This window comes from Takifugu flavidus, chromosome 21 (assembly GCF_003711565.1).
Source record: "Takifugu flavidus isolate HTHZ2018 chromosome 21, ASM371156v2, whole genome shotgun sequence".
In the NCBI taxonomy this organism is placed as follows: Eukaryota; Metazoa; Chordata; class Actinopteri; order Tetraodontiformes; family Tetraodontidae; genus Takifugu; species Takifugu flavidus.
In genome coordinates this window covers 10,449,627-10,474,184 of record NC_079540.1, presented here as the reverse complement: position 1 = coordinate 10,474,184, position 24,558 = coordinate 10,449,627, and the positions used below count along the sequence as shown (strand labels likewise).

The 24,558-nt window shown below is 48.7% G+C and overlaps 6 protein-coding genes across 16 annotated transcripts in view; 5 read left to right on the top strand and 1 right to left on the bottom strand.

Moving 5' to 3' along the window:
- Nucleotides 1-24,558, top strand: part of LOC130518149 (myelin basic protein-like) — a 54,825-nt gene that overhangs the window by 14,292 nt on the left and 15,975 nt on the right. The gene's annotated exons all lie outside the window — the stretch shown is intronic.
- LOC130518140 (lamin-A-like) lies at nt 113-6,414 on the bottom strand. 3 transcript variants are annotated; one of them, XM_057020507.1, is made up of 14 exons: nt 6,137-6,414; nt 4,945-5,120; nt 4,409-4,755; nt 3,601-3,757; nt 3,269-3,394; nt 3,014-3,184; nt 2,701-2,826; nt 2,287-2,507; nt 1,862-2,135; nt 1,670-1,777; nt 1,085-1,204; nt 945-1,001; nt 569-781; nt 113-495 (listed from the first exon to the last, which is right to left on the bottom strand). In XM_057020507.1, the coding sequence occupies exons 3-14, from the start codon at nt 4,744-4,746 to the stop codon at nt 460-462; spliced, it is 1,947 nt and encodes a 648-aa protein (XP_056876487.1). In that variant the 5' UTR covers nt 4,747-4,755; nt 4,945-5,120; nt 6,137-6,414; the 3' UTR covers nt 113-459. The 3 variants fall into 3 exon arrangements, with proteins under 3 accessions (XP_056876487.1, XP_056876489.1, XP_056876488.1); XM_057020509.1 differs by having other exon boundaries at nt 569-778; XM_057020508.1 differs by having other exon boundaries at nt 4,945-5,115; nt 6,137-6,270.
- On the top strand, nt 5,892-12,985 carry usf2 (upstream transcription factor 2, c-fos interacting). 5 transcript variants are annotated; one of them, XM_057020516.1, is made up of 11 exons: nt 5,896-6,703; nt 7,307-7,350; nt 7,614-7,723; nt 8,384-8,482; nt 8,897-9,059; nt 9,306-9,390; nt 9,650-9,694; nt 10,504-10,562; nt 10,646-10,737; nt 10,985-11,113; nt 11,902-12,985. In XM_057020516.1, the coding sequence occupies exons 1-11, from the start codon at nt 6,666-6,668 to the stop codon at nt 11,989-11,991; spliced, it is 954 nt and encodes a 317-aa protein (XP_056876496.1). In that variant the 5' UTR covers nt 5,896-6,665; the 3' UTR covers nt 11,992-12,985. The 5 variants fall into 5 exon arrangements, with proteins under 5 accessions (XP_056876499.1, XP_056876496.1, XP_056876498.1 ...); XM_057020515.1 differs by having other exon boundaries at nt 5,899-6,703; nt 8,363-8,482; XM_057020518.1 differs by lacking the exon at nt 8,384-8,482.
- tekt2 (tektin 2 (testicular)) lies at nt 13,331-18,072 on the top strand. 3 transcript variants are annotated; one of them, XM_057020510.1, is made up of 10 exons: nt 13,331-13,461; nt 14,370-14,621; nt 14,714-14,839; nt 15,327-15,532; nt 16,367-16,510; nt 16,622-16,736; nt 16,843-16,950; nt 17,025-17,168; nt 17,252-17,331; nt 17,464-18,072. In XM_057020510.1, exons 2-10 carry the CDS (start codon nt 14,466-14,468, stop codon nt 17,666-17,668), a joined length of 1,284 nt encoding a protein of 427 aa, XP_056876490.1. In that variant the 5' UTR covers nt 13,331-13,461; nt 14,370-14,465; the 3' UTR covers nt 17,669-18,072. The 3 variants fall into 3 exon arrangements, with proteins under 3 accessions (XP_056876490.1, XP_056876492.1, XP_056876491.1); XM_057020512.1 differs by having other exon boundaries at nt 13,404-13,461; nt 14,465-14,621; XM_057020511.1 differs by having other exon boundaries at nt 13,407-13,461; nt 14,462-14,621.
- On the top strand, nt 18,187-20,735 carry si:dkey-211g8.9 (free fatty acid receptor 3). The gene has a single exon (XM_057020514.1). It carries the CDS (start codon nt 19,300-19,302, stop codon nt 20,446-20,448), a length of 1,149 nt encoding a protein of 382 aa, XP_056876494.1. The 5' UTR covers nt 18,187-19,299; the 3' UTR covers nt 20,449-20,735.
- Nucleotides 20,750-23,459, top strand: LOC130518144 (free fatty acid receptor 3-like). Of its 2 annotated transcripts, XM_057020521.1 has the most exons (3): nt 20,750-21,839; nt 22,073-22,616; nt 22,721-23,459. In XM_057020521.1, the coding sequence occupies exons 2-3, from the start codon at nt 22,098-22,100 to the stop codon at nt 23,006-23,008; spliced, it is 807 nt and encodes a 268-aa protein (XP_056876501.1). In that variant the 5' UTR covers nt 20,750-21,839; nt 22,073-22,097; the 3' UTR covers nt 23,009-23,459. The 2 variants fall into 2 exon arrangements, with proteins under 2 accessions (XP_056876501.1, XP_056876500.1); XM_057020520.1 differs by having other exon boundaries at nt 22,073-23,459.

Genomic DNA, 24,558 nt, shown 5'->3' with positions numbered 1-24,558 from the left:
TACACTATACTATGGATGTAAGTTACAATATGTGATAAAATGAGCTGCGCCAAGCAGCTCAGAGCTGTTCAAGTGCTTTTTTCTAGTTAATAATATAATAATTATGACAAAGTCTGGAAAAATGTTTATTGATATCAGTAAAAACAGACAAAATTCAAATAATGCAGCAAAACTGAGGTCAATGTACACATTCCGTTGTGTATTTTCAAGCTGAAGAAGTGGCAAGTAGGATCAGGTGGATATCAAAAAGGGTATGACAAAAAATCATAAAATAGCTATAATCAAAGTCAACAATGTGGTTTCATTAAGTAACCGTACGCATGCCTTCATTGTGTACATCATTAATGTTTTACTGACTACATATCATTTGGAAACATTTTCCAAATTACCTGAAGAGTAACTTGTGGCTTAAGAATAAGAAAATCTCAATAATCTGAGGCACTTCAGCAACTTGCAGGGCTACATGATTGGGCAGCTCTCCATCCGGCTTCCAGTCTGAAAGGAAAGGTCAGCAAAGTTATCCTAAACAGGGGCACTGCAGCTTTCATGGAGGAGCTATGGGTGTCACCTTGTGAGGAGTGCTGGTGCTGAACACGTAAGAATGTGGCAGCAGCCCTTCTGACAGGCCGCCGCCGCTGCCGCCGCCGCTGCGGTAGGAGCGGGAGGCTGACGTCACAGAGCAGCCGCTGGATTTGTCCGAGGGGAGACCACAGGAGCCGCAGACCACCGTCCGACTCCTCAGGTTGTACTCACTGTCCCCACATGTGCTGTGAGCAACCTGCTGAAGAAGGACTGACTGGTTGACTGACTGACTGACTATACATAGTGGTTGTCCACCGTCTAGTTTCAAATGAACTGATTCAGAAGATTGTGGAATTGAAACAGTTGGAAAGTTGTTTCCATCCAAGTGTCAATAGTATCTGCATGCACACAGCTCCTCTCACCATGTCGTCGTCTTCGTCCTCAAAGTGTGTGCGCGTGACCTTTCTCATGGCCATCTCCTGGAGGACAAATGAATGTTGCGTTGGTTAATTTACTTCTCATTTCAGACAGTTCTTAAATGGACTGGGAAGTGCCGGATTACCTCCCCGTTGGCACTGATCAGGATGGTCTGCAGCAAGTCTCCTGTGCCCCAGGAGGGCTGATTCTTCCACACCAGGTCAGAGGGAGGACTGTGGGTTCTACCAGCACCAGAGGCCCAAATCTGACAAGAATCACCAGATTGATAATTTATTCACTTATGAGTAAAAGTCCTGTTCTGTCATATTCAGTTCAGCCTCTCTGTCCAAAGAACACCTCCTCTAGAGATAATTCTGAGTGAGGATGTCAGGTTGTACAGGTTGGATAAGATCCGATAGATCTGGAGAACATCAAGCCATTTGGCTCGTTAGGGGTCAGGGTTAGGAGTTAGGGGTCAGGGTTAGGAGTTAGGGGTCAGGGTTAGGAGCTAGGGGTCAGGGTTAGGAGCTAGGGGTCAGGGTTAGGAGCTAGGGGTCAGGGTTAGGAGTTAGGGGTTAGGGGTCATATGCACCATATGTGAAGTTATCCAGCAGTATATAAATGGTCCATTTAGACTTTGTAATTTACAGATATGCAAAAATGCTAACGGTAGCCTGTAATTAGGAGTATTCAAATGATGTGTGATCATGCAGATGGACACGCTGCTCACCGTCACCCTCTGGCCTGCCTTCAAACTGAATTTCACAGGGAACTTGAAGATGATGGGAGGATTGGTTCCCACCTGCCTCTTCAGCTGCCAGTTCCCCAAATTTTGATCCTGATGGTCAGATATCAGGATTTGTTGGAACAATATCAGAGTTTCTCTCCGCTGACAGATATGTCTCGGTGTCTAAACTCTCACCTCGTCAGCTTTGTTGCTGAGCCTGACGTACTTCCCCTCCAGGTCCACCTCATCCACCGTCACACGTCCGCTGGCTGATGCCTGCTGGGTAATGCGAGTGCGGGCAATAGTGCCGCCTGCAACGCTCGACGCCTCGCTGTCCGTGTCGTTGGGACGGCGCCTCTTGGCTGCGGAGTTCATAGCACTCTGCTGGAGCGTTCGAGAGTGAACTGCTGAACTGGAAGAGTGACTTCCTGTCACCTTGGTTGGTGGCGGGCTGGGTGACAGACGCAGCCTGTGGGGACGATCAGGTTTCCAGACATGACTACTACTGGAAAACTCTTCCAGATTATATAAATATATTATTATTATTTTTCATTCTTATCGACCTCACTGAGAGTTCCACCCTAAAATACCCAGAATCCTTTGCTGAAGGGCCAACATACCTCTGCTCTTCTCCCTCCAGCAGCTTCCTGTAAGCACATATCTCCATGTCTAGAGCCAGCTTCACATCCAGCAGCTCCTGATACTCATCCAGCTGCTGTTGCATTTTCTGCCTCATCTGGGCCATTTCTCTATCTTTGTCTCCGAGCAGCCGGCGGGTGGTGTCCCGCTCCCGAGACAGGCCGTCCTCCAGGTCCTTTATCTTTGCCTCCCGGGCTGCCAGCTGAATTAGAGGAATCACATCAGTCTCTTGGCTTCGGTAACAATACATTTATTCAGTTTGGTGCAGCTACGGGTGGTTGATAATATCTCTTGGAGAGAAAAGAGAGTATTGTGTGTTGTGTAAGAGCACAAAGCCTCGTGGTTGTCTTAAAGGCTTTGAATTGTGGCTGCAGAGGCGCTCCCTGTCCTCTCACCTGTTTCTGCAGCTGGCTCAGCTGTGCAGACATGGAGTCCAGGCGGATCCGGGTCTGCTGCAGCTCCTCGTGCGCCGCTCCGACCAAGTGGCTGCTCCTGTCGGCTGACTGCCGCGCATTGTCCAGCTAACAGGAGGAAACCAGATCAGAGGAATAACAGGATTAGCCCAAAAGGTTGTTTCGTTTAATTCCATGAAATGACTCACAACCTCAGTTCATAAACCTTTTGACAGCTTAGATGTTTTATGAGAGTGAGGATTTCTTTGACTTTTTGTTGCTTTTAGATTGTAAAGCGATTGCGCTGATGTTCTACCTTGGTGTTGTAGGTCTTCTCAAGCTCATCCTTGTACATTTGGATCTGCAGCTCCTGCTGGTTACGCATCTCCATCAGAGCCTCTGCCAGCTTGCTTTCAAAGTCTTGCTGGTGGCCGCTGTCGACTTCAACCACACGGGACTCATGGCGTCGTTTCACCTCCCGCAGCTCCTGTGAGGAGAGTTACCAGCCTCAGACGGGTCCATAGAGGATCTGGGGGCACTAAAGTTCTTTTCTAAGAGAGATTCAACTGACCTCAGAGTGGAGGTTCTTCTGAAAGTCCAGCTCCTCCTTTAGGGTCTGGATGCGGTTCTCTCCATCCACCCTCCTCAGCATCTCATCCTGAAGCTGCTTCCTGGCATCTCCCAGACTGGTCTCTAGCTGTGAAAGACCAACAGCAAAGAAATATTATTATGAAACATCAGATGGTAGCAAGTCCAAAAGGTGACATGAATCTGTTACTGAATTATCCAGATACATTAGTAATGAGCAAATATAATGAATACACATTATTAGAAGGCAGGAAAAAAGTCAATATTACAGCCACAACAGAGAGGAGATGTGAAGAAGTTTGGGTTCAAGGTCACCTTGGTGATTTGTGACTTCAGGTCCCTGTTTTCTGCTTCCAGGCTGCGTTTCTCTCCCAGAGCTGTCGTCAGAGACGCGTCCTTGGAGTTTAGCAAGGCCTCGACGTCTTTTAGTCTCTGTAACGCTCCAGCCAGGTCAGCCTCCTTCTTAGTGTTCCTGTAGGAGCAGAAGAGAACCACTGTTGGATTCTGTGTGGACACAGATAGGAACTACTAAAAGAAACTGAAAAGGGAAATGTCCTTGGTGCATATGACTCATCAGCCTCAATCATCTAGTTCCATTTATGTGAGTCTGGAAACCACAAGCCACAACCTTTGGAGTTTGGCTAAGGCGCTGCCATGGCAACGGCTTGGCTTGGCCAAACACTTTTTTTTTTCTTTGTCTCAATATTTATGGAAAATAATACTGGCAGGAGAGGAGAGCCTCTGAAGACTGCCACGTAGTCATTGGTGAAGGAGAAAAAACCTGGGGAAAGAGTTAGTCATCGCCTCAGCATCAGCACGCCGGGACGGACTGAGGTGTGGCCCGAACTAGCACTCACTCACTCACTTACTCACTCACTTACTCACTCACTCTCACATTTTAGAGAAGTACTAAATGTCATTAAATGTTGTGGCTCATTCTGGGATGTCCGCTATCCTCTGCCATTGTCATCTCCACTTTAATTATGAGGGAAAAGCCTCTCATATCAAGGATGTTCCCCCAGAACACGCCATTGCAGGCTGTTGCCCCGCCCGACGCCACCCCGCCTTTCTTCCAGCCACATGCACACACACGTGCGCGGGCAGAAACGTGGCTGTGACCCACCTTGCTTTCAGCTCTTTGTGGTCTTCTCTCAGCTTGCCCAGCTCCAGCTGCAGATGTGCTCGCTCTTTGGCCACAGAGTCTAGAGTCCGGCGGGCGTCGGCCAGCTCGGCCTCGTAGGCCGCCTTCAGGCCCGTCAGCTCTCGGCTCACCTCTGTCTCAGACTCGGTGATGCGCAGACGCAGCCCCGCATTCTCAGCCTCCAGGAAGCGCACCTTGTCGATGTAGACGGCCAGGCGGTCGTTGAGATTAGACAGCTCTTCTTTCTCCTGAAGACGGGTGATGCGGTTGGGGGAGAGGGGGGAGTTTGCTCCTCGTGGAGTGCTTTTAGGAGTTGCCATTTCACTTATCTGCCCCAGCAAAGATAGACCCCATTAGTCTTGAACACAGAATGATTCAAACAGATGCAACAGCAAGTTCACAGATTTGCCTGGAAAAAGCGATTTAAAGTTAAATTCTTGTCAGCTGAGGAGCAAAGTCAAATACTTTCACAAGCTTGAGAAAGAGAAAGAGAAATAAGTGTCTGAGCTGACATTTACCGTTGGATGAGGCTGGAGAAGTGACTCGTCTCTGCTGCGTCCTCAGGACTGTTTCGACTGTTCCTTCTGTGCTCGGAGCACATCTGAGAGTGCCCATGTAGGAAAAAATGTAATGGGAGGAGAGACGTTGGCTGCTGGTTTGGCAGCGTGTCTGATTGTCTTCCTCCGGCTCTGTGCTGGATGAATAAATGAGTCACCCTCAGTTTAAAAAAAGTCACACTGGGGATAATTTTAAACAGGTCTGTTGCCTTAGAGACGGCTTGAACTCCAAACACAGACGTCTCCCTGAATACAGAGGGAACCTTACAGGCCCATTTATGATCTTGAATGTTCCTGTGCTGGCACAGAGTCCAGAATCTGAAGCATCCAGAGAGTGGATTGATAATCAACCAGAACCCTCTTTGAATTTGGCCCAAATTCCCTCCTAAAGAGTGAGGATTGTCTTAGCCGCAGGGTTTGGTTTTAGAGAGTTTTGGACAAGAAACGGGCCTCCACAAACACACACACACCTTTGGTATTGTACCTTTGCTTTCTACTGAAGTGATGCATCAATCAGTTGTAATCTGCAGACATGTTACTGCACACAGACTAAGAATTGGATTTATTTTTTTTGGTTTATGGAGACAAACTGATAGAATAATGATCACATTACAAAGTCATGCTGAAAAATTTACATCATTAAGTGTAAACCCAAGAAAAGACTGAGGGCAGTTTTCAGAACGGTAATAATAAAAATCAGTTATAAAATACGTGTGTGTTTGTGTGTGTCGGTGGCGTTAATGCGAACATGACGAAAGGGGCATTTATTAATGAACAGCTCGGGTTACGCAATATGGACCCTCCTTGCTGGATACTTGGACCCCATGGGGTGTCCAAAGACAACCCGTCCTCTTATTAAAGCGTCTTCTCCTGATTCTGGCTGTAATTTGGAGCTAAAAGCGACAGATTGTCTGAGAAGGGCCGACATGTTTCATGGCTGACAGCAGTCATGTGGTTCGAAGGAAAACCCGGATTGGATCACGGCGGTCACCTGGGCAAACCACCCCAAAATACCCACAAAAAACCCCTTTCGAGTTACTAAATCAACAGACAGCAGTTGTAATTAAGTATAAAACACACTATTTGTAAACAAAGCAAAGAAAATGTAAATGATTCCACGTATTTTATGAGATTTAATGGAGTAATAAACCACCTTTATGCTCAACATCGCGGTTTTTGGTCCAGAATTAAAGCGTCCGGCGGTGAATAAAGAGGAAATCCCAGAAAATCCGGGGCCATCGAGGCAGAAATGTGGTTCTAGCAGGCGCAGCAGCGAGTCCAGTCCGCATCTTAGCGCGCACAGCCCGCAGATTTGCGCGGATGAGCAGCGGCAGCAGGCGCGAAGCGCGCAGCAACAAAAGCCTCGTTTCCAGCCTCATTCGGCCTGCTTTCTGCTCTCCTCAGCGCTTCAATCCTCTCCAATAACCCGACATCACCCAGCTCTAACTCGGCCTCCTCGCCGCCGCCGCCGCCGCGCCCGTCTTCGCCGCGCCGCTCGCGGCTGCTCCTTTGACGCGCTCGTCCTGCTCGCCAGCGGCCTCCATTTTAGATCTGTGGCCGCTCGGAGCCTCACGTGTCCCGGACTGTCTTCCTCACATGACCCGTGTGTTTGTCCCCGTGATCAGCGCTCCCATCTCCGAGGACCAGCGTCAGTGGTGAATATCGGCCTTTAAAGCGGCTTGATGGATTTGCTGGAGCAGAGTCTGGACAGCTCGGCGAGGTGAGGGGCCCCGCTTCCTGCTCATGGCTCCCAACACGGCCTAAAGGCTTGTCGAGCTTCGGCGCAGTTCTGCTCTACATAAATGTCCCTCTTTATTAAAAAGCTGCGTCCTTCGCTGCTGCAAAGTTGCTCTAAAGCTGCGTTTAAACACCCCGATGCGGAGCTTTTGTCCAAATCGGACCCGACGCTTTTAGTTGGTTCTCTTGACGGGAAAAAAACAAGTTGACTTCAGCAAATGATGTTCAGCATCTGTAATTAATTTTCATTTGCATTAAACTCTTACAGCCCTTTATTCATTTTTGCTCTATAAAGCGCACAATAGTACTTTTAAATCTGGGCAGCTGTGTATAAATGTGAGATTTCAGAATACAAACATTGAGATTTGGTTAAGTTTCACTTCGAGTCGGGAGGAATTTCGCCCTGACGGTGGAAGAAAATCCGATTCTTGTTTCTCCCCAAAGATTTTTATTGTATGTGTGAGTTGTCATGTCTGTGTCTGACCGCGTGGGGGCGCCATTGCAACAAAAGTCCTGATGTTCTGAGACGTGTGCACGCTAGATTCAGATGGAAACGAGCTCACTGGTGCTTTCTTTGTGTTTTCAGTCACGACAAACAGGAAACAGAAGAGGTGGTGCAGTTACAGGAAGGTGGGCGCCTGCTTCTCATAATACTAACGGCTGTCATAGTTACAAAAAGCAGCCGATGTGGATCTAGAATAGACCTGTGCACTGCAACACGTGTCATCTTTTCCCCAGCTGAATGCTTTGCAGGAGAGTCATAAATGGCAGAAACAAAACCATCCAACCTCCTGGTGGTTTCTGGAGGAAATACGTGCAACTTTCTGCTGCCAGACGCACTTTTTCGGCCCTTGTGTGTGTCAGGTTTGACGCGTGTTGTGGGTGTGTTGCAGGAGATTCGGTGGTAACGGAAGAACAGACGGCAGTGATCGCCGGTGTCCCCCAGGCTGCGTTCGCTGACAACGTTCAGTACCAGTTCCGTACAGAGAACAATGGAGGGCAGGTCAGAAGTCCGTTCTTCTCAGCAGTGTTCTGGCTCCCATCACAGATTGTTGCATTTCCCACAAAACCGCAAGGTCGTCTTCCTATGAAGACTCGGACTCCTCACTTCCTTTAGGGTTTGCCGGTTGGGGACGTCTAGAAATGGACGCATGTCTCTAAAAGTGCTTGTATTAATCCAATAAGACTAATGAATGAACGTAGAATTCGAATTATTAGATAAACGGCACATTTCTGTAAAGAGGCTCAGGCCTGAGTCGTGGTCCCGGTGTGGCTACAGCCCCACCAGCCTGTCTGGACCATCTGCTTCCTCCACACGTTCATGCTGACGGGAGTAAAGCTTTTAAAGGGCTTTCTGGGTTCTTTATTTTAATGAGACATTTTGCTGGTTGATAAAGAATCACATTTTTTCTTTTCACTCAGCTCAATCGGATCATTGTAGAGTTTCTCATCGCCTTAAAAGCCGAACGTTGGTGCGAATTAAAGCGGACTTTAAAAGTGCCGGTGAACCCGTGCAGCGACCCAGTCGGTGTCCTGCATGTGTGCAGACCCGTCGGGCCAGACCGGGCCTTCAGCACTGTGCATCAGTGATGTGGATGAGCTGTGCTGAAGGGTCTGAGTTCTCCTCTCGGTTGGTCTCCAGGTGACCTATCGTGTGGTTCAGGTAACCGACGAGCAGTTGGAAGCCTCCGCTGACGGGAGTGGTGCCGTCAGCGTCGTCTCCACCGCAGCCTTCGCCGGAGCCACTCAGGCCGTCGCGCAGGTGAGCAAACAGACAGAACGGCCCGTTGACACCTCAGCGTTAACCCCTAGAGTTCCTCAGACCAACGTTCCTGAAACCTCAGACGGGTCGGGAGAGTCTATGTAGTTTGTTGGAGGATGACAGAACCAGCAGTAGCGTTTGGGTCAGCACCATCTTGATGTTTACTAGATAAGAAGGGCCAACGTTTTTATTGAGTTTATTCGAGAGCTCATTAAAAACCAATGAGCCAGTTTTAACTAATCTGGGCTTCTGAGGTGGAGGAGGAGAGCGTCTTCCCTGTTGGCTCTTAAAAAGAAAAGGTTTTCCCTCCGTGTCAGGAAAGACTTTGAGTCAGTTATGAAATAATACATGTAGCAGGGAAAGGTGCTGAGAACAGAACTCCTGATGTCCCTTTTTTGGTTCTTTCCTGGCCAGGCTGTTATCCAGAACCCTTTCAGCAATGGGAGCAGTCCTGCTGCGGAGACTGTAGGAGCAGAGACGCGCTTCGCTTACTTTCCTGCCGCCACCGTCAGCGATGGAACGGCCACGGCCGTGTCGGTGCAGGCGACGGCCGACCCGACCATCACACAGGCAGGAGGTGGGCCCCCCAGTCCTCAGCCACTCGGCACTAAAGCGTGAACTGCTGTCAGAACGTTCAAGTTCTATCATAGTGAGAGAATGTTGCCAACATGGGTGGAGTCAGGAGCTCTGGACCACATGGAGGTCCTAGTAACACATAACAGTTTTGACCCTCTTTCATTGATCCAGCTCATATCTGGGTTCCAGCGGCACCAAATGATGTGGCTGGTTGCTCATGTTGTTGTTGTTGTTGTTGTTGTTGTAGGTCAGTTTTACGTGATGATGAACCCGGAGGTGCTGCAGACGGCGTCCCCTCGTACCATCGCTCCCCGCACACACACTTACACTGCGTGAGTATGCTGCAGGATTGTGCACATTCGCCCCAGCCTGCCTGTGGAAGCACCTGGGCTCTGGCTCCGTGGGTTCGGCCCACGTCCACCTTTACATCCACGCGTCCCTTAACCCCACCTGCACTAACGCTGCCCTCTCGTGCTTGGAGTAAATCGTTTTGACCCAGTGTGTAGAAGTCTATCAAAGCAAGCATCTCTAGAATATTGGTCGTATAAGGCGTCTGAAAACCACTCTGTCCTACTTACCTGCCATTCCCAGAGACCTTGGTGAAAGCCAGATGTTGCAGCATGGCAGTTCAAACTGGTGAGAAGAACTTTCACATACGTCCATCCCATCATGCAGAGCACAAATGTCACACGTGAACAAGAGTCCTGTTCAGAACAGACAGCCGCTCAATTCATTTGTACTATTAAATGTAATAAATGTGCTTTAATATCAAAAGGGAAACAAAAGAATAGATGATTCATCTCAAACCTGAACTCCTCCCTGAACTGCTGTTAATCATTTACTTGTTTATTTAGCATTACACCATTAAACAGGCTCGTGTCTACTAGTTGCATCAATATTAAACCCTTCTGAAGTTTGACCCTGTGAGGCTGCCGTAGCTGCTGCTAAGTCAGCTTCATTTGATGTTCAAGCGACACCTCCTTTTATTTTGCCGATGAATGAAATGAATTCAAAGTTTTAACGAACAGCCTGGTTGTGTTGGGTGGAGCTCCGCTGTGACTGAAGATTTAAGGCTCAGTAAAAGCAGCCTGATGCCCCCGTGAGAGCAGTGAGACCCCCCCCCAGGATCAGCATCCCCACTTTGGAACTGCCCAGTCAGACTCGTGGCCTAAATTTAAATTCAGCCTGTAGTTTAGACTGCACATGGAGTACAACTACTATTATTATTACAACTCCTTAATAAGCATTTTCATTTCCTTTTTAAAAGCATTTCAAAACACAGAAAGTTCTTTAAAAAGCCAAAATAGCACTGGCAGAAGTCAAAAGATTCTCTTTCATGTGTTTTTGTTCATTTCACAGCTCCCGGTCTGGTTAATGCTGAAGAATGATAACCGTTTATAATAATAATAATCCACTGCTCAGTGTGGGTGTCTGTGTCTTTGCAGGAAGGTTGAAGGTTCGCGGGCACCCAGAGATGAAAGGCGAAGAGCACAACACAACGAAGGTGGGGGCCTCTTTGTTTGGACTCTGTAATACAAAGTCTCTTCACTTTTTCAGTTTGTGTTATATATTATTCTATGTTTGCAGTGGAGAGAAGAAGAAGAGACAAGATCAACAACTGGATTGTCACACTTTCAAAGATCATCCCTGACTGCAGTGTTGACAGCAGAACTGGAGCTGTGAGTAGAAGGGTCAGGGGTCAGGGGTCATGGTTAGGACATGAGGGTCAGGTTTATGGATTAGGGTCCAGATTAGGTGTGGGGTTATGGTCTGTACTACAGTACCAACTAGGGGTCCCATTAGTTGTTGACCTTTTAATGTCTGCTGCTGACGTCTGTCCCGCCCTTGACCTCTGCTCCCCCTGCTGACCTCTGCTCTGTCTGTGAGAGTGAGGCGTGACCTTTTCACCATCTGCTGTGTTTCCAGAGTAAAGGAGGGATCTTGTCCAAAGCTTGCGACTACATCAGGGAGCTGCGGCAGAACAACCAGCAGCTCCAGGAGAGCTACAAAGAGGTGGAGCGGGTGGAGATGGACAACGAGCTGCTCAGGCAACAGGTTCACGGCACACACCACAACTATGTTGCTACAGTCTCAGTGTTTAGGGGCCACAGTTGTGACCCAGCACCACAGTTACGGTACAATTAGCAGTTACAGTAAGAACATACACTGATATTTGGCCAATGGCAATAAAACATACTCCACAAGTTGGCTTCTCATAAGTGGAGGTTCCTTCATATTACTTTCATACATGCGTCGCCGTGCTGGACAGGATGTAGATCAGGGGTGGGCAAACATTTTGATTCGTGGGCCACAATGGGTTCTAACATTTGACAAAGGGGCCGGACCAGGAGCAGATGGATGGATGGAGTGCTTTGGTAACTTCACCTCATTGGAGAAAAAATACACATCTTGGGATATGGAGAAAACATGTGCTTTAATTTCAAATGAAAATGAAGAGAAGCATTACAACAAAATATCTGACTTTGGAATGAGTCTTAAAACACTTAAAATCAAATGAATAAAATGTGCCTTTTTAAAAAAAATTAATAACCATTTCTATTTTAAAGCACTGAAAGTTCTGTTATCCTTCAGGATATCACCATCACTCTCCTCCTGACTGTCTTTTTTCTAGTGGGAAAACACCAGAATTGCAGTGAAAATATAACATTAACAAGGTTTATTCATTTAATTTTTCAAGTTTGGCGGGCCGGATTAAAACGTTTAACGGGCCGCGTGTGGCCCCCGGGCCGTAGTTTGCCCATGCCTGATGTAGATGCTTGTAGAGCTAACAAGGATTCATGGGTTGCGTCACATCTTTATGATTACTGTTATATTTCTCTTAGATTGAGGAGCTGAAAAACGACAATGCACTGCTCCGAGCGCAGCTACAGCAGCACGGTATCGAGTTGAACGGAGACGCAACGCCGCAGTGAGTGCAGGCTGGACCTCATCCGGAGAATACCAGGACGGGAACAAGAGCCACTTTCCATCTGACACTGGAGCACAGCGGAAGGCTCGCGGGGCTGTGGAAGGACACTGAAGGACTGAGACGTGGACCCTGGCTTTTGCGGCCGGTGGGACGTGCGTTGGGAGGAGTGTGACCTCTGCACCGCAGCGCCGTGTCTCCCGTTATGAAGCTGCCGCCCCATTTAAGTTGCTTCACGTTGAACTTTCAGAAATGTCCACTTCTGCTTCCACCATGTCTAAACCAAGCGTGACATGAATAATCGCTCCAGCTGAGTTTTGACTGATTAGACTGTAGAGGGACGTGTCCACAGATGGGGACAGGAGAGAGAGAGAGAGAGAGAGACTCCTGCCCACCACACGTTGACCGTTAACACGGACGATTCTGCCATCTGTGGCTCATGTACATAGTTAGGATTTTAATGTAACTTTTGATTTTGTCTGCGGACACTTCACCTGGCAGACAGAGCTCACAACCTTTACAACCACAGTCCAGTGTCCCTGAGGTCAAAAGGTGCTCCGACGGCACACGCGGGAGTTTTCAGTGCGGGGCCTTAGCAGGATCCATGTGTTCCCACAGCTCAGGTAACTGGAACACTGGCAAGTGGTTCCCAGACTCAATGAAGACTTTCCCTTCCAGATTTTACTGCCTGGTGTGTCTTTATGATGTGTAACATACAGGTGTGTGAGTATGAAGATGAGTAATTTATGGTTTGTGTGCGTCACCTTGGATGGTCACTGGTCTAATGCACTGAAGGGGTTCAGTGGTGGGGTCTTTCTGGACCCGCCTCTGTTTGGTCCCTCTTGCTGCACTGTGGTGGGCAAAGATCTACGGTCTGGTCCGGGACCTGCTGGGCCAGCAGATGGGGATTTTAACAATACCTAACAATGTTTGTCACGGCAGCATGGAATCGTAACCACTGGCATGATAATTCTACAATAAACATGAGCGTTTGTACCAGAGTCCCAGTTATCAGAGCTGTTTCTGATGCCTTCCTGTCTTTTTGTCTGTTTGAATGTACGAAGGACTGACTGGATATATTGGATATATGTATCTCAATGCATATATGTCACCTGGACCTACTTTAGCTCTTTTATACGGATCATTTTGGACAACCCTACACCTCCAATGAAAAACCATAAATATACAGGAAAATGTCTAATTAATACAACTAGGTTATATAATTGTACATTTGTAAAACATTAAATGTGACAGGTTAGAACTCCAAATGTTGTAAACTGCACAAGAATTAACGCAGGAGTATTAAAGGTTTTTAAGGGTTGCAAACCTTTGTTGCTTTATGTCACCCTCTTCGCGTCAGTCGACGTTGCCCATATATGGAAGGTGAACCGTTGCCAGGAGACGGCTTGTGTTGTCGTTGCTATGATACCGTGTCTAGCTGAAGCGGAGCTCACCGACTGAACGTTCTAGAATTCCTGTGAGTAAAATTCAGACTTTTCTCTTTAGTTTTCTGAGACGAGCTCAGCTTGTTCTGACTGTTGCTTTCGGCACTCGACGTCAGGAGGTTTCACGGTTCGTCTGATCTGTTTCATTTCTGAGGGCCTCGTCCTCAACTTTCAAATGTTCATGAGTGTGTGAGCTGTTCCATGAGTGTGTGAGCTGTTCCATGAGTGTATGAGCTGTTCCATTCGTTCCCACATGCTGAGAATTATCAACTTGAGGACACAATGTTGCTGATTCCTGTCAGAAACAGGCCTGGCTCAAAGCCTAACCCCAACTACTTGTGGCTTAAACTAGCTCAAATGTTGCAGCCAGTTTCCCAAAAGTTAATCACAACGCTTGCTGGAATCTTTCCTTATTCCCAATGCCTGGAGGTGCCGCAGCTATTTTTTTCTATTCCGTACTGACTTGTGTACTCCCCCCCCCCCCCTTTACCTTCAGACATCATGGTGGTCTCCATTGATGGTGAGAAGATCTGTAGATACACTGCAGATACTTCTCTACATGGTCATTCCAGCATCTTCGCTGCTGTGCTACCATCATCAAACCATGTTCTTCCCTCATCAAACCATGTTCTTCCATCATCAAACCATGTTCTTCCCTCATCAAACCATGTTCTTCCCTCATCAAACCATGTTCTTTCCTCATCAAACCATGTTCTTCCATCATCAAGCCATGTTCTTCCCTCCAGTGGCAACTGTAATTTGGGTTTAATACTCTGAGATGATCATAACACCATCAGACACTTGGAAACTCTGACCAAGGATTTTGTGGAGCCAAACCTTAGAAGTCCTTCTCTGCATTATTTTAAATTAATCTTGTCCTTTTATCAACTATGGATATGAGCTATTGTGTTTAAAACAAAAACATCGATCACATCAACAGATCGTGTGTAAATAGCCGCCTTTTCCGTGTTGGTGAGCCATTGTTGGAAAAATGACTTGAGCACCATCTCCTCATGGTTCTGGCTCCACCAGCAGGATGTCTGCTGTCTCCTCCAAGCCCGGCCAGCACCACAGCGTGTTGGACTGGCTGAGAAACAACCAGCAGCTGTCGGCTACAGCCCAGAGTCAACGGCTCGTCTCTGCGGTCATCCGTCAGGAGGGGAGGTCACTCCGTAACCAGACCAACTGTAAGGTGGGTTTTTCTTCTCCTCTTCATGGAAAGGCCTGGGAGTGGCGACGGTGTCCTGGTGCCTCACAGGTAACTCAGGTGTCCTCCATCATTAGACGGCCTGGGATGAGAGTGACACCTCTCGCAGGCTGAGCGACCGGGCCTGGGAGGTTGCTCGATGGAAAGAAGCTTTGGAAACATGCACGCAGGAACTGGATAAAGAGATGGAGGCTCTGGCCCTGGTGAGTCCAGTTAAAGGTTCCAGCAGCACGTAAGAGCGGAATGTTAATATTCATTGTGTATAATTTCATTGTGTAATTGCTGATAATGAGTTTAGCGGGGTGGTTGATGGGGACGAACGCTGCAAACTCAGCAATGACGCAAGAACAAGAACGCATAATACAAATTCGACAGGAAATAATGCAGCACAACAAAAATGTTCCCACCCACCAAACAAATGCCAAAGGAAAAATGATGCAAATCCCAAATTGCACTGGCAAATTCACTCCAACCAACCCTAACCCTAACCTGCTATTTCCTAACTTTGTACGGACTAGAAAGGTGCGTCGGTGGGGTCCCTAACAGTGGTGTCCTTAGAATGCAACGGTACATGTCTTCTATTGTGAATGTGTGTGATTGAGCTTTAGGATTCTTCTTTTAGAAATGTTGAGTATTTGTCCCTATTCTGGTGGAAGGAGACAACATCAGCTGCATGTATGTTGTGCTCAGGCTAAGGAGGAAACCGAGCAGACCCTGGCTGCCACTGCCGCTCCCCTGGAGGTCAGTAGAGAATGCCTGACACTGAGGGACGGGCGGAGGGACGCAGAGCTTGTAATGGACCCTGTGGATGAGGAGCTGAAGAAGGAAGTGGAGCTGATTGAACAAGTTCAGGAAATCCTGCAGCAGCACATCGACAAAAGCTTTGAGCACATGTGGTGAGCAGTCTGAAGAGAGGGTTAACCCTAACCCTAACCCTAACCCTACCATTAACCCTGAGGAGAGGGTTAACCCTAACCCTAACCCTAACCCTATCATTAACCCTAAAGAGAGGGTTAACCCTAACCCTAACCCTAACCCTAACCCTAACCCTACCATTAACCCTAAAGAGAGGGTTAACCCTAACCCTAACCCTACCATTAACACTGAGGAGAGGCTTAACCCTAACCCTACCATTAACCCTGAAGATAGGGTTAACCCTAACCTTAACCCTGAGGAGAGGGTTAACCCTAACCCTCCCTAACCTCTGAGGAGAGGGTTAACCCTAACCCTAACATTAACCCTGAGGAGAGGGTTAACCCTAACCCTAAACCTAACCCTAACCCTACCATTAACCCTGAGGAGAGGGTTAACCCTAACCCTACCCTAACCTCTGAGGAGAGGGTTAACTCTAACCTACCCTAACCTCTGAGGAGAGGGTTAACCCTAACCCTAACCCTACCATTAACCCTGAGGAGAGGGTTAACCCTAACCCTACCCTAACCTCTGAGGAGAGGGTTAACCCTAACCCTACCCTAACCCTGAGGAGAGGGTTAACCCTAACCCTACCATTAACCCTGAGGAGAGGGTTAACCCTAACCCTACCCTAACCTCTGAGGAGAGGGTTAACCCTAACCCTACCCTAACCTCTGAGGAGAGGGTTAACCCTAACCCTACCCTTAACCCTGAGGAGAGGGTTAACCCTAACCCTACCCTAACCTCTGAGGAAGGGTTAACCCTAACCCTACCCTAACCTCTGAGGAGAGGGTTAACTCTGTCTGTCGTTGGTCCAGCATTCTGCAGGAGGCCCGTCACCAGCTGACTGCTGACATCCAAGACAAGATGGCTGCCTTGGACATTGATTTGTCCTGTCTGTCACTGACAGTAAAATCCCCGCAGATATCCCTGAAGACCAACCCAACGAGGATTCCACCAGGGTAAACTTGGAATAATGGAACGTTTAGGCAGGAATAGAAACCGCTAGAGTCACGTGTCTCCTGCTGCTGACACCAGCACAGAACCTCATTAGAGTTCTGCTCCTGCTGCAGGTCCTCTACCCCTGAGGAGTGGGTCCAGTTCAGCCAGTCTAATGTGACTGGAGCCCAGGAGGCCATGCGGGTGTCCCAGCAAAGGAGAGAGGACATGAGTCTCACTAGAGCCCAGGTCTGTGTGTGTCCAGTGGCAGCCCAAAGTGTGCATGTGTAGGGTCCGAAAAAACCCGGGATCTGATGCTGTAACGATGAAGAAAGACTTGGTTTTCTGGTGTTAGTTGCAGAATGAGTTGGACACACAGCGACGGGCCACAGAGTTCGCGCTTCGTAAGCGCAACCACCAAGAGGAACAGGCGCGGAACGAGCTGGAGTGGCAGCTCAGGAGGGTAGGACAAGTGTGTGTAACGGGCCCGAGTGTTCGGACCGAGGCTCATGGTGACGGACGGAACCTCTCCTGTAGACGGAAGATGAAATGGCAGAGATGGAGGCTGACGTTCACGAGCTGGATGCAGATCTGCGGGCCAAGACGGCCTCCCTGAAGCTGGCTCACACGCGACTGGAGAACAGGAGCGGCAGACCCGGAGTGGATCTCTGCAGGGACAAGGTCCGTGGGTGACTGGGACCGGTACCAGCCTGAGCCGTCCGGTCAGCTCCAGCTTTCTTCAGCCGTTTCTGCCTTCTCTGCAGGTGATGTCTGGTCTGATTGATGAAGTTCAGCAGCTGGAATCCAGCATCACGGCTCTGAAACAAAAGCTGTCCGAGGCCAAGTGAGACGGAAATCCGCATTAATCACAGAGATTTGATTCTTTAGTTTAGGGTTTGGTTTCTGATCGTTCATTTGCAGCCCGGTTTTTGTATTTGGGGTCGGATATAAAGAGAAGCTTTTGGTTTTTCCTCAGAGGTTCCCTGCAGAAGATGAAGCTCCACCATTCCCGCATGCTGCAGGATCTCTCCAGAAAACGGGAAGCTCTGTCCCTGGAAGAGCGCAGTCTCAACACCCGTGGACGCCTGACTTGGGCCCAGCCTCCTCACAGAACTTCAGCGATGCTGGTTCCACTCACAGACTCCAGTGGGAGGAACAAGCTGCAGCTGCTGGCCCAGTAGGACCACGGCCGGCGAAGAGCTCCAGTCCAATGTTCATCTTTTGCTTCACCTATTTCAAACATTTACTGGGGACAATATTTCACTTTTGATCGTAATGAATGATGCATACAAAGTTAATAGAAGGAAGTGACCCCGTCCTGGTGCGCGGAGATCGTTACTCTAACGCTCATTAGCTTTAATGACTTTGTTTTTCTCCGTCACTGTTTGATCAGCCAGAGCTCTCTGGATCAGAGCGCCTGATAATGGCAGGAGCTCAGGAAGGTAAAGCTCAGGCACTTTCTGTATAAACGCCTGGTAAACAGGCAGGAAGGCTGGAAATAGAAAGCTAATAACCGACGCTGTGATGGCTCAGATCTGTTTTTGTTCTCTTAATCTGAAAATAAATGTCTCCGAATGAAGCAATACCTCTGGCTTGTTTTAGAGAAGGTTCCTTTCACCGACTGAATCTTGTGATGCAGAGGTATTACGGCTGTAAACCTTAGCGACAGTGAGTTGGGCTGGACCAGGACAACAGGCTCTAACAGCTCCTTCCTGGTTAATTGGCCATCCCGTTAGTGTCTCTTATTTATGGTCTCAGTACCTGTGATCAAATTTATAATGACAAAAGGCTCCTGTGAACAACAGAAAAGCCTGAATACTACCAGGAGCTCAAGGTGGAGAGTGGATGCTGTTATCTCAGGACACCAGCGCTCAGCTTCCTGTCTTTGAGTCATTCCTTCTGTGTAGGTTTAGATGCTCGGGCGGAATCGCCACCCTCTTCTGAGTCATTAATCCTGTTTGATGTTATTGTTTGATTTTCTGTAGCGTGTAGAGAACAGTTGAAGCGGTTAAGCTAGCATCACTTGGTAATAGACCCCACAGCAGCATTAGCTGGTTGCTACTTTGGTCTGATGGACTGTGACTCTGATGAGCGCTTTAAAGGTGCACGCTTGGAAATCTGTATGTGACTCCAGAAAAGGTCACTTCCAGTAAAATCTCTGGTTGTGCTTCAGTGACACCTCAGTCATTTTCTGCTCCATTTTACTTCCCGAAAGCCTTTAGCATGACGCTCCCTTCCCACAGCCTGTTCACACAACATAACTCATCCTCAGCCATAAACCAGTGAGAAGAGCCATCACACCTCAAACAAGTGTCTGCTTTCCCAGAGCCGGAGCCATCCTGCCCCCAGCTTCAGCACTTTTATGATGGTACTGTCAGGACCTCCGTTTCACGTCGTCTGCCTGATCTTTACGAGGCAGCCGTGCACTTCCTGACGCGCTCGATTATTCTGAATCATTTCACCTCGGGGCCAGATGCTACCTGTCTGTTGGCGTCCACTGAGAGGGCAATTAAGGCAGCAGGGTATGCGCTAAATGCCCCGACTTCTGCATGAGTGGCTACATCAGCTTATCTGGATCTTTGCCCTGATATGGACTGCACCTCGCCCCCGTCGCGCCCACATGCATCAGCACCTTATTGGCCAGCGCCTGTTTTTGAAGTTGGCTGTACCTCGGAGTGGCTCCTGAACATGACGGAGGAAGAATCCAGGAAAAACCGCAGCTCCTTCACCAGCCGGAGGCAGGATATTATTGCCACCTTGACTTGGTTGGTGGATTTCCTCTTGTCATGATCGATTGTCCTCACCTGAAGACATGGTGGTTTACATTGATTGCGTCGCTCTCGCCGTCTACATCTTCACCTTTCTACTCGGCCTTCCTGCCAACCTGCTGGTCCTCTTCGTATACGTGCGCAAAGCATGTAAGCGCGGTGCCACGCCCAACGTGGTGTATGCCCTCAACCTGTGCGTGGCTAACCTGGCGCTGGTGGCCTGGCTGCCGGTCAAGGCCATGGAGACTCTGCTTCAGGACTGGACGTTGCCGCCATCCATCTGCCCCGTCTACAGCTTCTTCCTCTACTCCTCGCTGTACGGCAGCTGCCTGTTCATCACGGCGGTGACGGTGGGCCGCTACCTCAGCATCGCCTTTCCGATTATCTACAAGCTATACCGCCGCGCTCGTCTGTCCTGCTTCATCAGCGTCGCCCTGTGGGTCGTGGTGCTGATTCACCTCAGCATCGGCCTGGTGGCTGAGGGAGGGGCGAGCTTTGTCTCCGTCCAGGGGGACTCGTCAGTCTGCTACGAGCACTTCAACGCGTCCCAGCTGCAGGTTCTGCTGCCCCTGCGCCTGGAGATGGCCGTCTTGTTGTTTCTTTTACCCCTAATTGTGACCACGTTCTGCACGCTGCGGTGCGTGACCCTGGTGTGGCAGTCAAATCTGCGTCCGCTGGGAAAGAGGAGAGCGCTGACCATCGCCCTCTCCACTCTGGCTGTGTTTGTGGTGTGCTACGCGCCCTACAACGCCACACACGTCGTCGGGTTCGTGTTGAAGACAAATGTGGAGTGGAGGACGTACGCCATGCTGACCAGCTCCTGCAACGTGTTCCTGGAGCCTGTGGTCATGCTGATGTTGTCACCTGCGGTGTCGAGAGGAGTCCTGGAAAGAATCTGTGCAAGGCAGAACCAGCTCAGCAGGACTGATGGGTTCCGGCATCGATTTAAAAGCTCCGGCGCAAACGTCGAAGCCCCGCCCACACCTTCTGAGAGGAGCCAGGTCGTGGGTGAGGTTAGCAAAGTTACTGAGGACCGAGAACACGGTGGGCTGACTACTGACCCAGAAGGAGGAGACACTGGCAACCAGATCAAACCAGAACTGGTCTGTTTCAGCAGCCACTCGTTCAGATCAAATGCTTGTTTTTACGGTGACAGCGGCCGTTTATGTCCTGTGATGAATCGTCACATCTGAACCTGTGATAAAGGTGTAGCAGTAGTCACATGTCCTCACTGGGCACGTTCTCCTGGATCAAATGAGGAGGTAGAAAATGGCTCCATGTGCTGCCGTTGCTGCCCAACATGGAACCAGAGTCACTTTTATTAGTATTATTATATTGGGCCATACGTTGATCGATGTGTGAGAATGTTAATAACTCAGAATATTCATATTATAACTCGGTGACCAAATAAAAAATGATGAACACACCTGACTCGACCACAAACACTAACAGGAGCATTCAGTCATAAAATAATCAGTGTCAGACAAGTATGACTGGATCACTTCAGAAAATCGATACATGTCGGAACGTTCAGCAACACACGAATACACACAACGGATAAAAGGTTCTGGTTGGGTTTTCTTAATTAGCAGCTGTAACAACACCTTCACACCAGGAGTGTGTGTGTGTGTGTGGACATTTTGGCTGGTCGTCACAACTTTTTGGCCTGTTTGAGGGTTAAGACTTGGTTTACAGGTTGAGGTTAGAACTGGGTTTAGGTCAGGGGTCAGGGTCAGGGGGTTCATTGTTCAGGGTCAGGGTAGAGAGATGTGTACTGATTTATGTCCTCACAAAGATAGAAGTTCGAGGATGTGTGTGGTTGCTCTGGACGTGCGCATTTGACCACCTGACTGGTCTTTATGAAGCTATCACAGATCAGTCAGGGGTGAGTTGGTTGACATGCTGCAGAACGATGCCACTGGTGCCACTGGGAGGACTGGTGATGCAGTGGAGCCGAGCCAGTCCACAAGCAGCAGACTGGACCATGTGACACCCGGAGCCACATCAGCCGGCCCGCAGCTTTCAGACAGGTAACACATGGCTGCTGTCACACCTTTCTTCTCTTCAGCCATTTAGGGCTGAAGCTCCGCAGACGCTGGAGTCATTCTGCTTTATTTGATTCACCAGGGACAGTAAAAAGAACCAGGTTGACAAGTAAATAAGATGGTTTCCAGAACCAGATCTAGGACCAGTTCTACTTCCCACAGATGTAGTCTGATTCATTATCTGCAACATTTACAGCTTTCTGTATTCTTTCAATTGATTTATTACTTTAATCACCATTATGGAGGAAAAGGTCGCCCCCTGGTGGACAGAGTGGAAAAACAAGCACCCCAACCACACACACACACACACACACACATACACACATGCGCATGTTAGTGAGCTTCTAACTGGTTGCCATGAGATGATGTTTGGTCAAAGATGAGAACAGAGATTGAGCGCAGAGGCTTATTAAATTTCCTGGGAGGGTGTTGAGGAACCGGAGCTGCTGTACTCAAACATTCTGCTCCAGGAGGAGAAGCATGCAGCGCTGCAGCGGCATCACGGTGATGGAGCAGCTGCCTTCTGACGCTTCACACAGGTCAGCTCAATCAGTGTTTCCTCTGGTTCTGCTCCTGTCAACTCAGATCTGCAGGCTTCCTCTCTTCCTCCCGAGTTGTGGAGACGTTTCAGCTGTTATTACTTGTGTTATTATTGTATTGTTATTAGCTCATTCATGTAGCTGTGTGAAGAACTCTGTTCTCAGTAAAGGAACCATGTTGTCCAGCTCGGTGGGGATGGAGCTGCTGACCTTTGTTTCGGTGTCTCTTGCAGTTGTCTCCTGCTGTGATCGACCGCCATGCTCTACAGCCGCCTGTTGCTCGCCGTCTACATCCTCACCTTTCTGATGGGGGTCCCCGCCAACGTCTTGGCGTTCTGCGCCTTCTGTCGAAAGGTCCGCCGCAAGGCAACGCCGATAGACGTCCTCCTCCTCAACCTCACCATCTCCGACCTGATCTTCTTGGCCTTCCTGCCCTTTAAAATGAAGGAGGCGTTAGACGACATGGCGTGGTTGCTGCCGTACGCCTTGTGTCCTTTCACTGGCTTCCTGTTCTACGTGACCATCTACAACAGCACGCTGTTCCTCACGGCCGTCAGCGTGGAGCGCTATCTGGGCGTGGCCTTTCCCCTCAGGTACTCCTTGTGCCGCAGGCCTCGCTACGCCGTGTTGGCCAGCGTGATGTTCTGGGTGGTTTCCTGTCTGAACCTCAGCATCGTCTACATCATGCCCTACGCTCAGTGGACCAACAGCTCCGCCACGCCTCCGTCCACCTGCTACCTGGAGTTCTCAGAGAACGAGCTCAGCATCCTGGTGCGGGTGCGTCTGGAGCTCTTCGTCGTCCTCTTCTGCGTCCCCTTCTTGATCTGCTGCTTCTGCTATGTCAACTTCATCTTCATACTGTCTCGTCTCCCAAACATCAGCAGGCGGCGGCGGCTACGCGCCATCGGCCTGGCGCTCGGAACCCTGGTGGCGTTCATCGTCTGCTTCGGACCTTACAACGCATCCCACGTGGTTGGGTACGTCCGGCAGGAGAGCGAGGAATGGAGGAACGTGGCGCTGATGTCGAGCACCTTCAACGCCTGCCTGGATCCGCTCATTTTCTACTTCACGTCAGCAGCTGTCAGAAGCATGTTGAGCCACTGTTTCAGGAGCATCATGGCCAAGCTGCACATCCTGAGGTGTGGAGACGCTCCTCACTGTCCTCCTGAGAGACCCTCGAAGGCTCAACGTTATCAGGAGGAGGAAAACTGACGAGTCCTCTCTGTGCAGGACACCTTCTTGCTGACTTCATGATGGACAAAGAGCTGCTCTCCTCAGAATGTCCTAGTTTACAATTGTTTGGTGATCTAATGACGTCAGACATGATCTGAAGATCGGATTCACTTGGGTTGTTGGTGGTTGGTTTCTCACAGAACATTCAGCTAAGAATTAACATTAAGAATTCAGCTTCCAACCTTCAGCTCTCATCACAGAGCTAACCAATCAGTCAGTGGGTAATCAATCAATCAATCAATCAATGGTCAACTGCTGTGGCCTTCAGTACTTGGATCATCCTGGATGTTTCATTTGCATCAGAAGACAGAAACAAGACCATCCATCCCTCCATCCCTCCTCTTTTAAAAGCAGAATAAACATTATATTAAAAAGCTTAATTTTCAATTTTGTGTGAAACAAAACTTTTTCATTCAAAACAATGTTTCACATCTGTGCAGATCACAAGTATGTTCACTTCAGAGAAGGTGTAGCTGCTGCTGAACTACACACACACACACACACTCTCTCACACACACACACACACACACACACACAAATTCTTCCTGTTTAATCAGACAAGTGTTTTATTGGACTTGGGGATGAAGCTATTAAAAACTAAGGATGTTAGTGTACACAGGAAATGATGTCAGCACACGGTGCTGATATGAGTCAGGAACAAAGGGTTACACAACACAATGAGAGGGGACTTTAAATAGAGACAGGAAGTGACTGATAACTGCCCCCTGGACACTTTCTGTCAGTAATAATTGAAGACAGACAGACAGGTAGGCAGACAGACAGGTAGGTAGGCAGACAGACAGACAGGAATGCAGACAGACGGACAGACATGCAGACGTGCAAGCAGGCAGACAGATAAACACATGCAGACAAACAGACATGCAGACAAACAGATAAACAGACATGCAGACAGATAAACAGACATGCAGACAGGCAGACAGATAAACAGACATGCAGACAGACAGATAAACAGACAGATAAACAGACAGAGACAGGCTCAGCCTTACATTGTTATTGATTTGTTTATCAGAACTGAATCATCCTAATCTGGTTTCTGATCCTGAAACATGAAACTTGCTCTTTGAAGTTTCCGCCTTCCTCCTTCTTGAAGCTCAGACCTCATTGATCAGAACAAACCTGTAATTTAGAATCGAACCTGCTGCCCAGGCCTGTTCCTGTTCCTGTTCCTGATGCTGAGCTCTGCACCTTCAGCTTCACTAACGTGAACTTTTATCAGACATCCATTTCTTTTCATATTTGTGGAGGAATCTGCAGGTTTAAACTCTGACAGTTACAGCAGAGGTCAGAAAATATCAATTGTTTTGTCCCAAAGTCAGTTTCTCCCCCCGGGTGACCGAATTAAAGCCCGTCTTCCTGTATTGCTTAATGACCCTGATCATGTGACACACCTGTTGATGTCACTGCACTAAATTAATTATTTCACAGTTCAAACACCTCGGTCCTTTGCAGCTGTCAATGTTTCCAT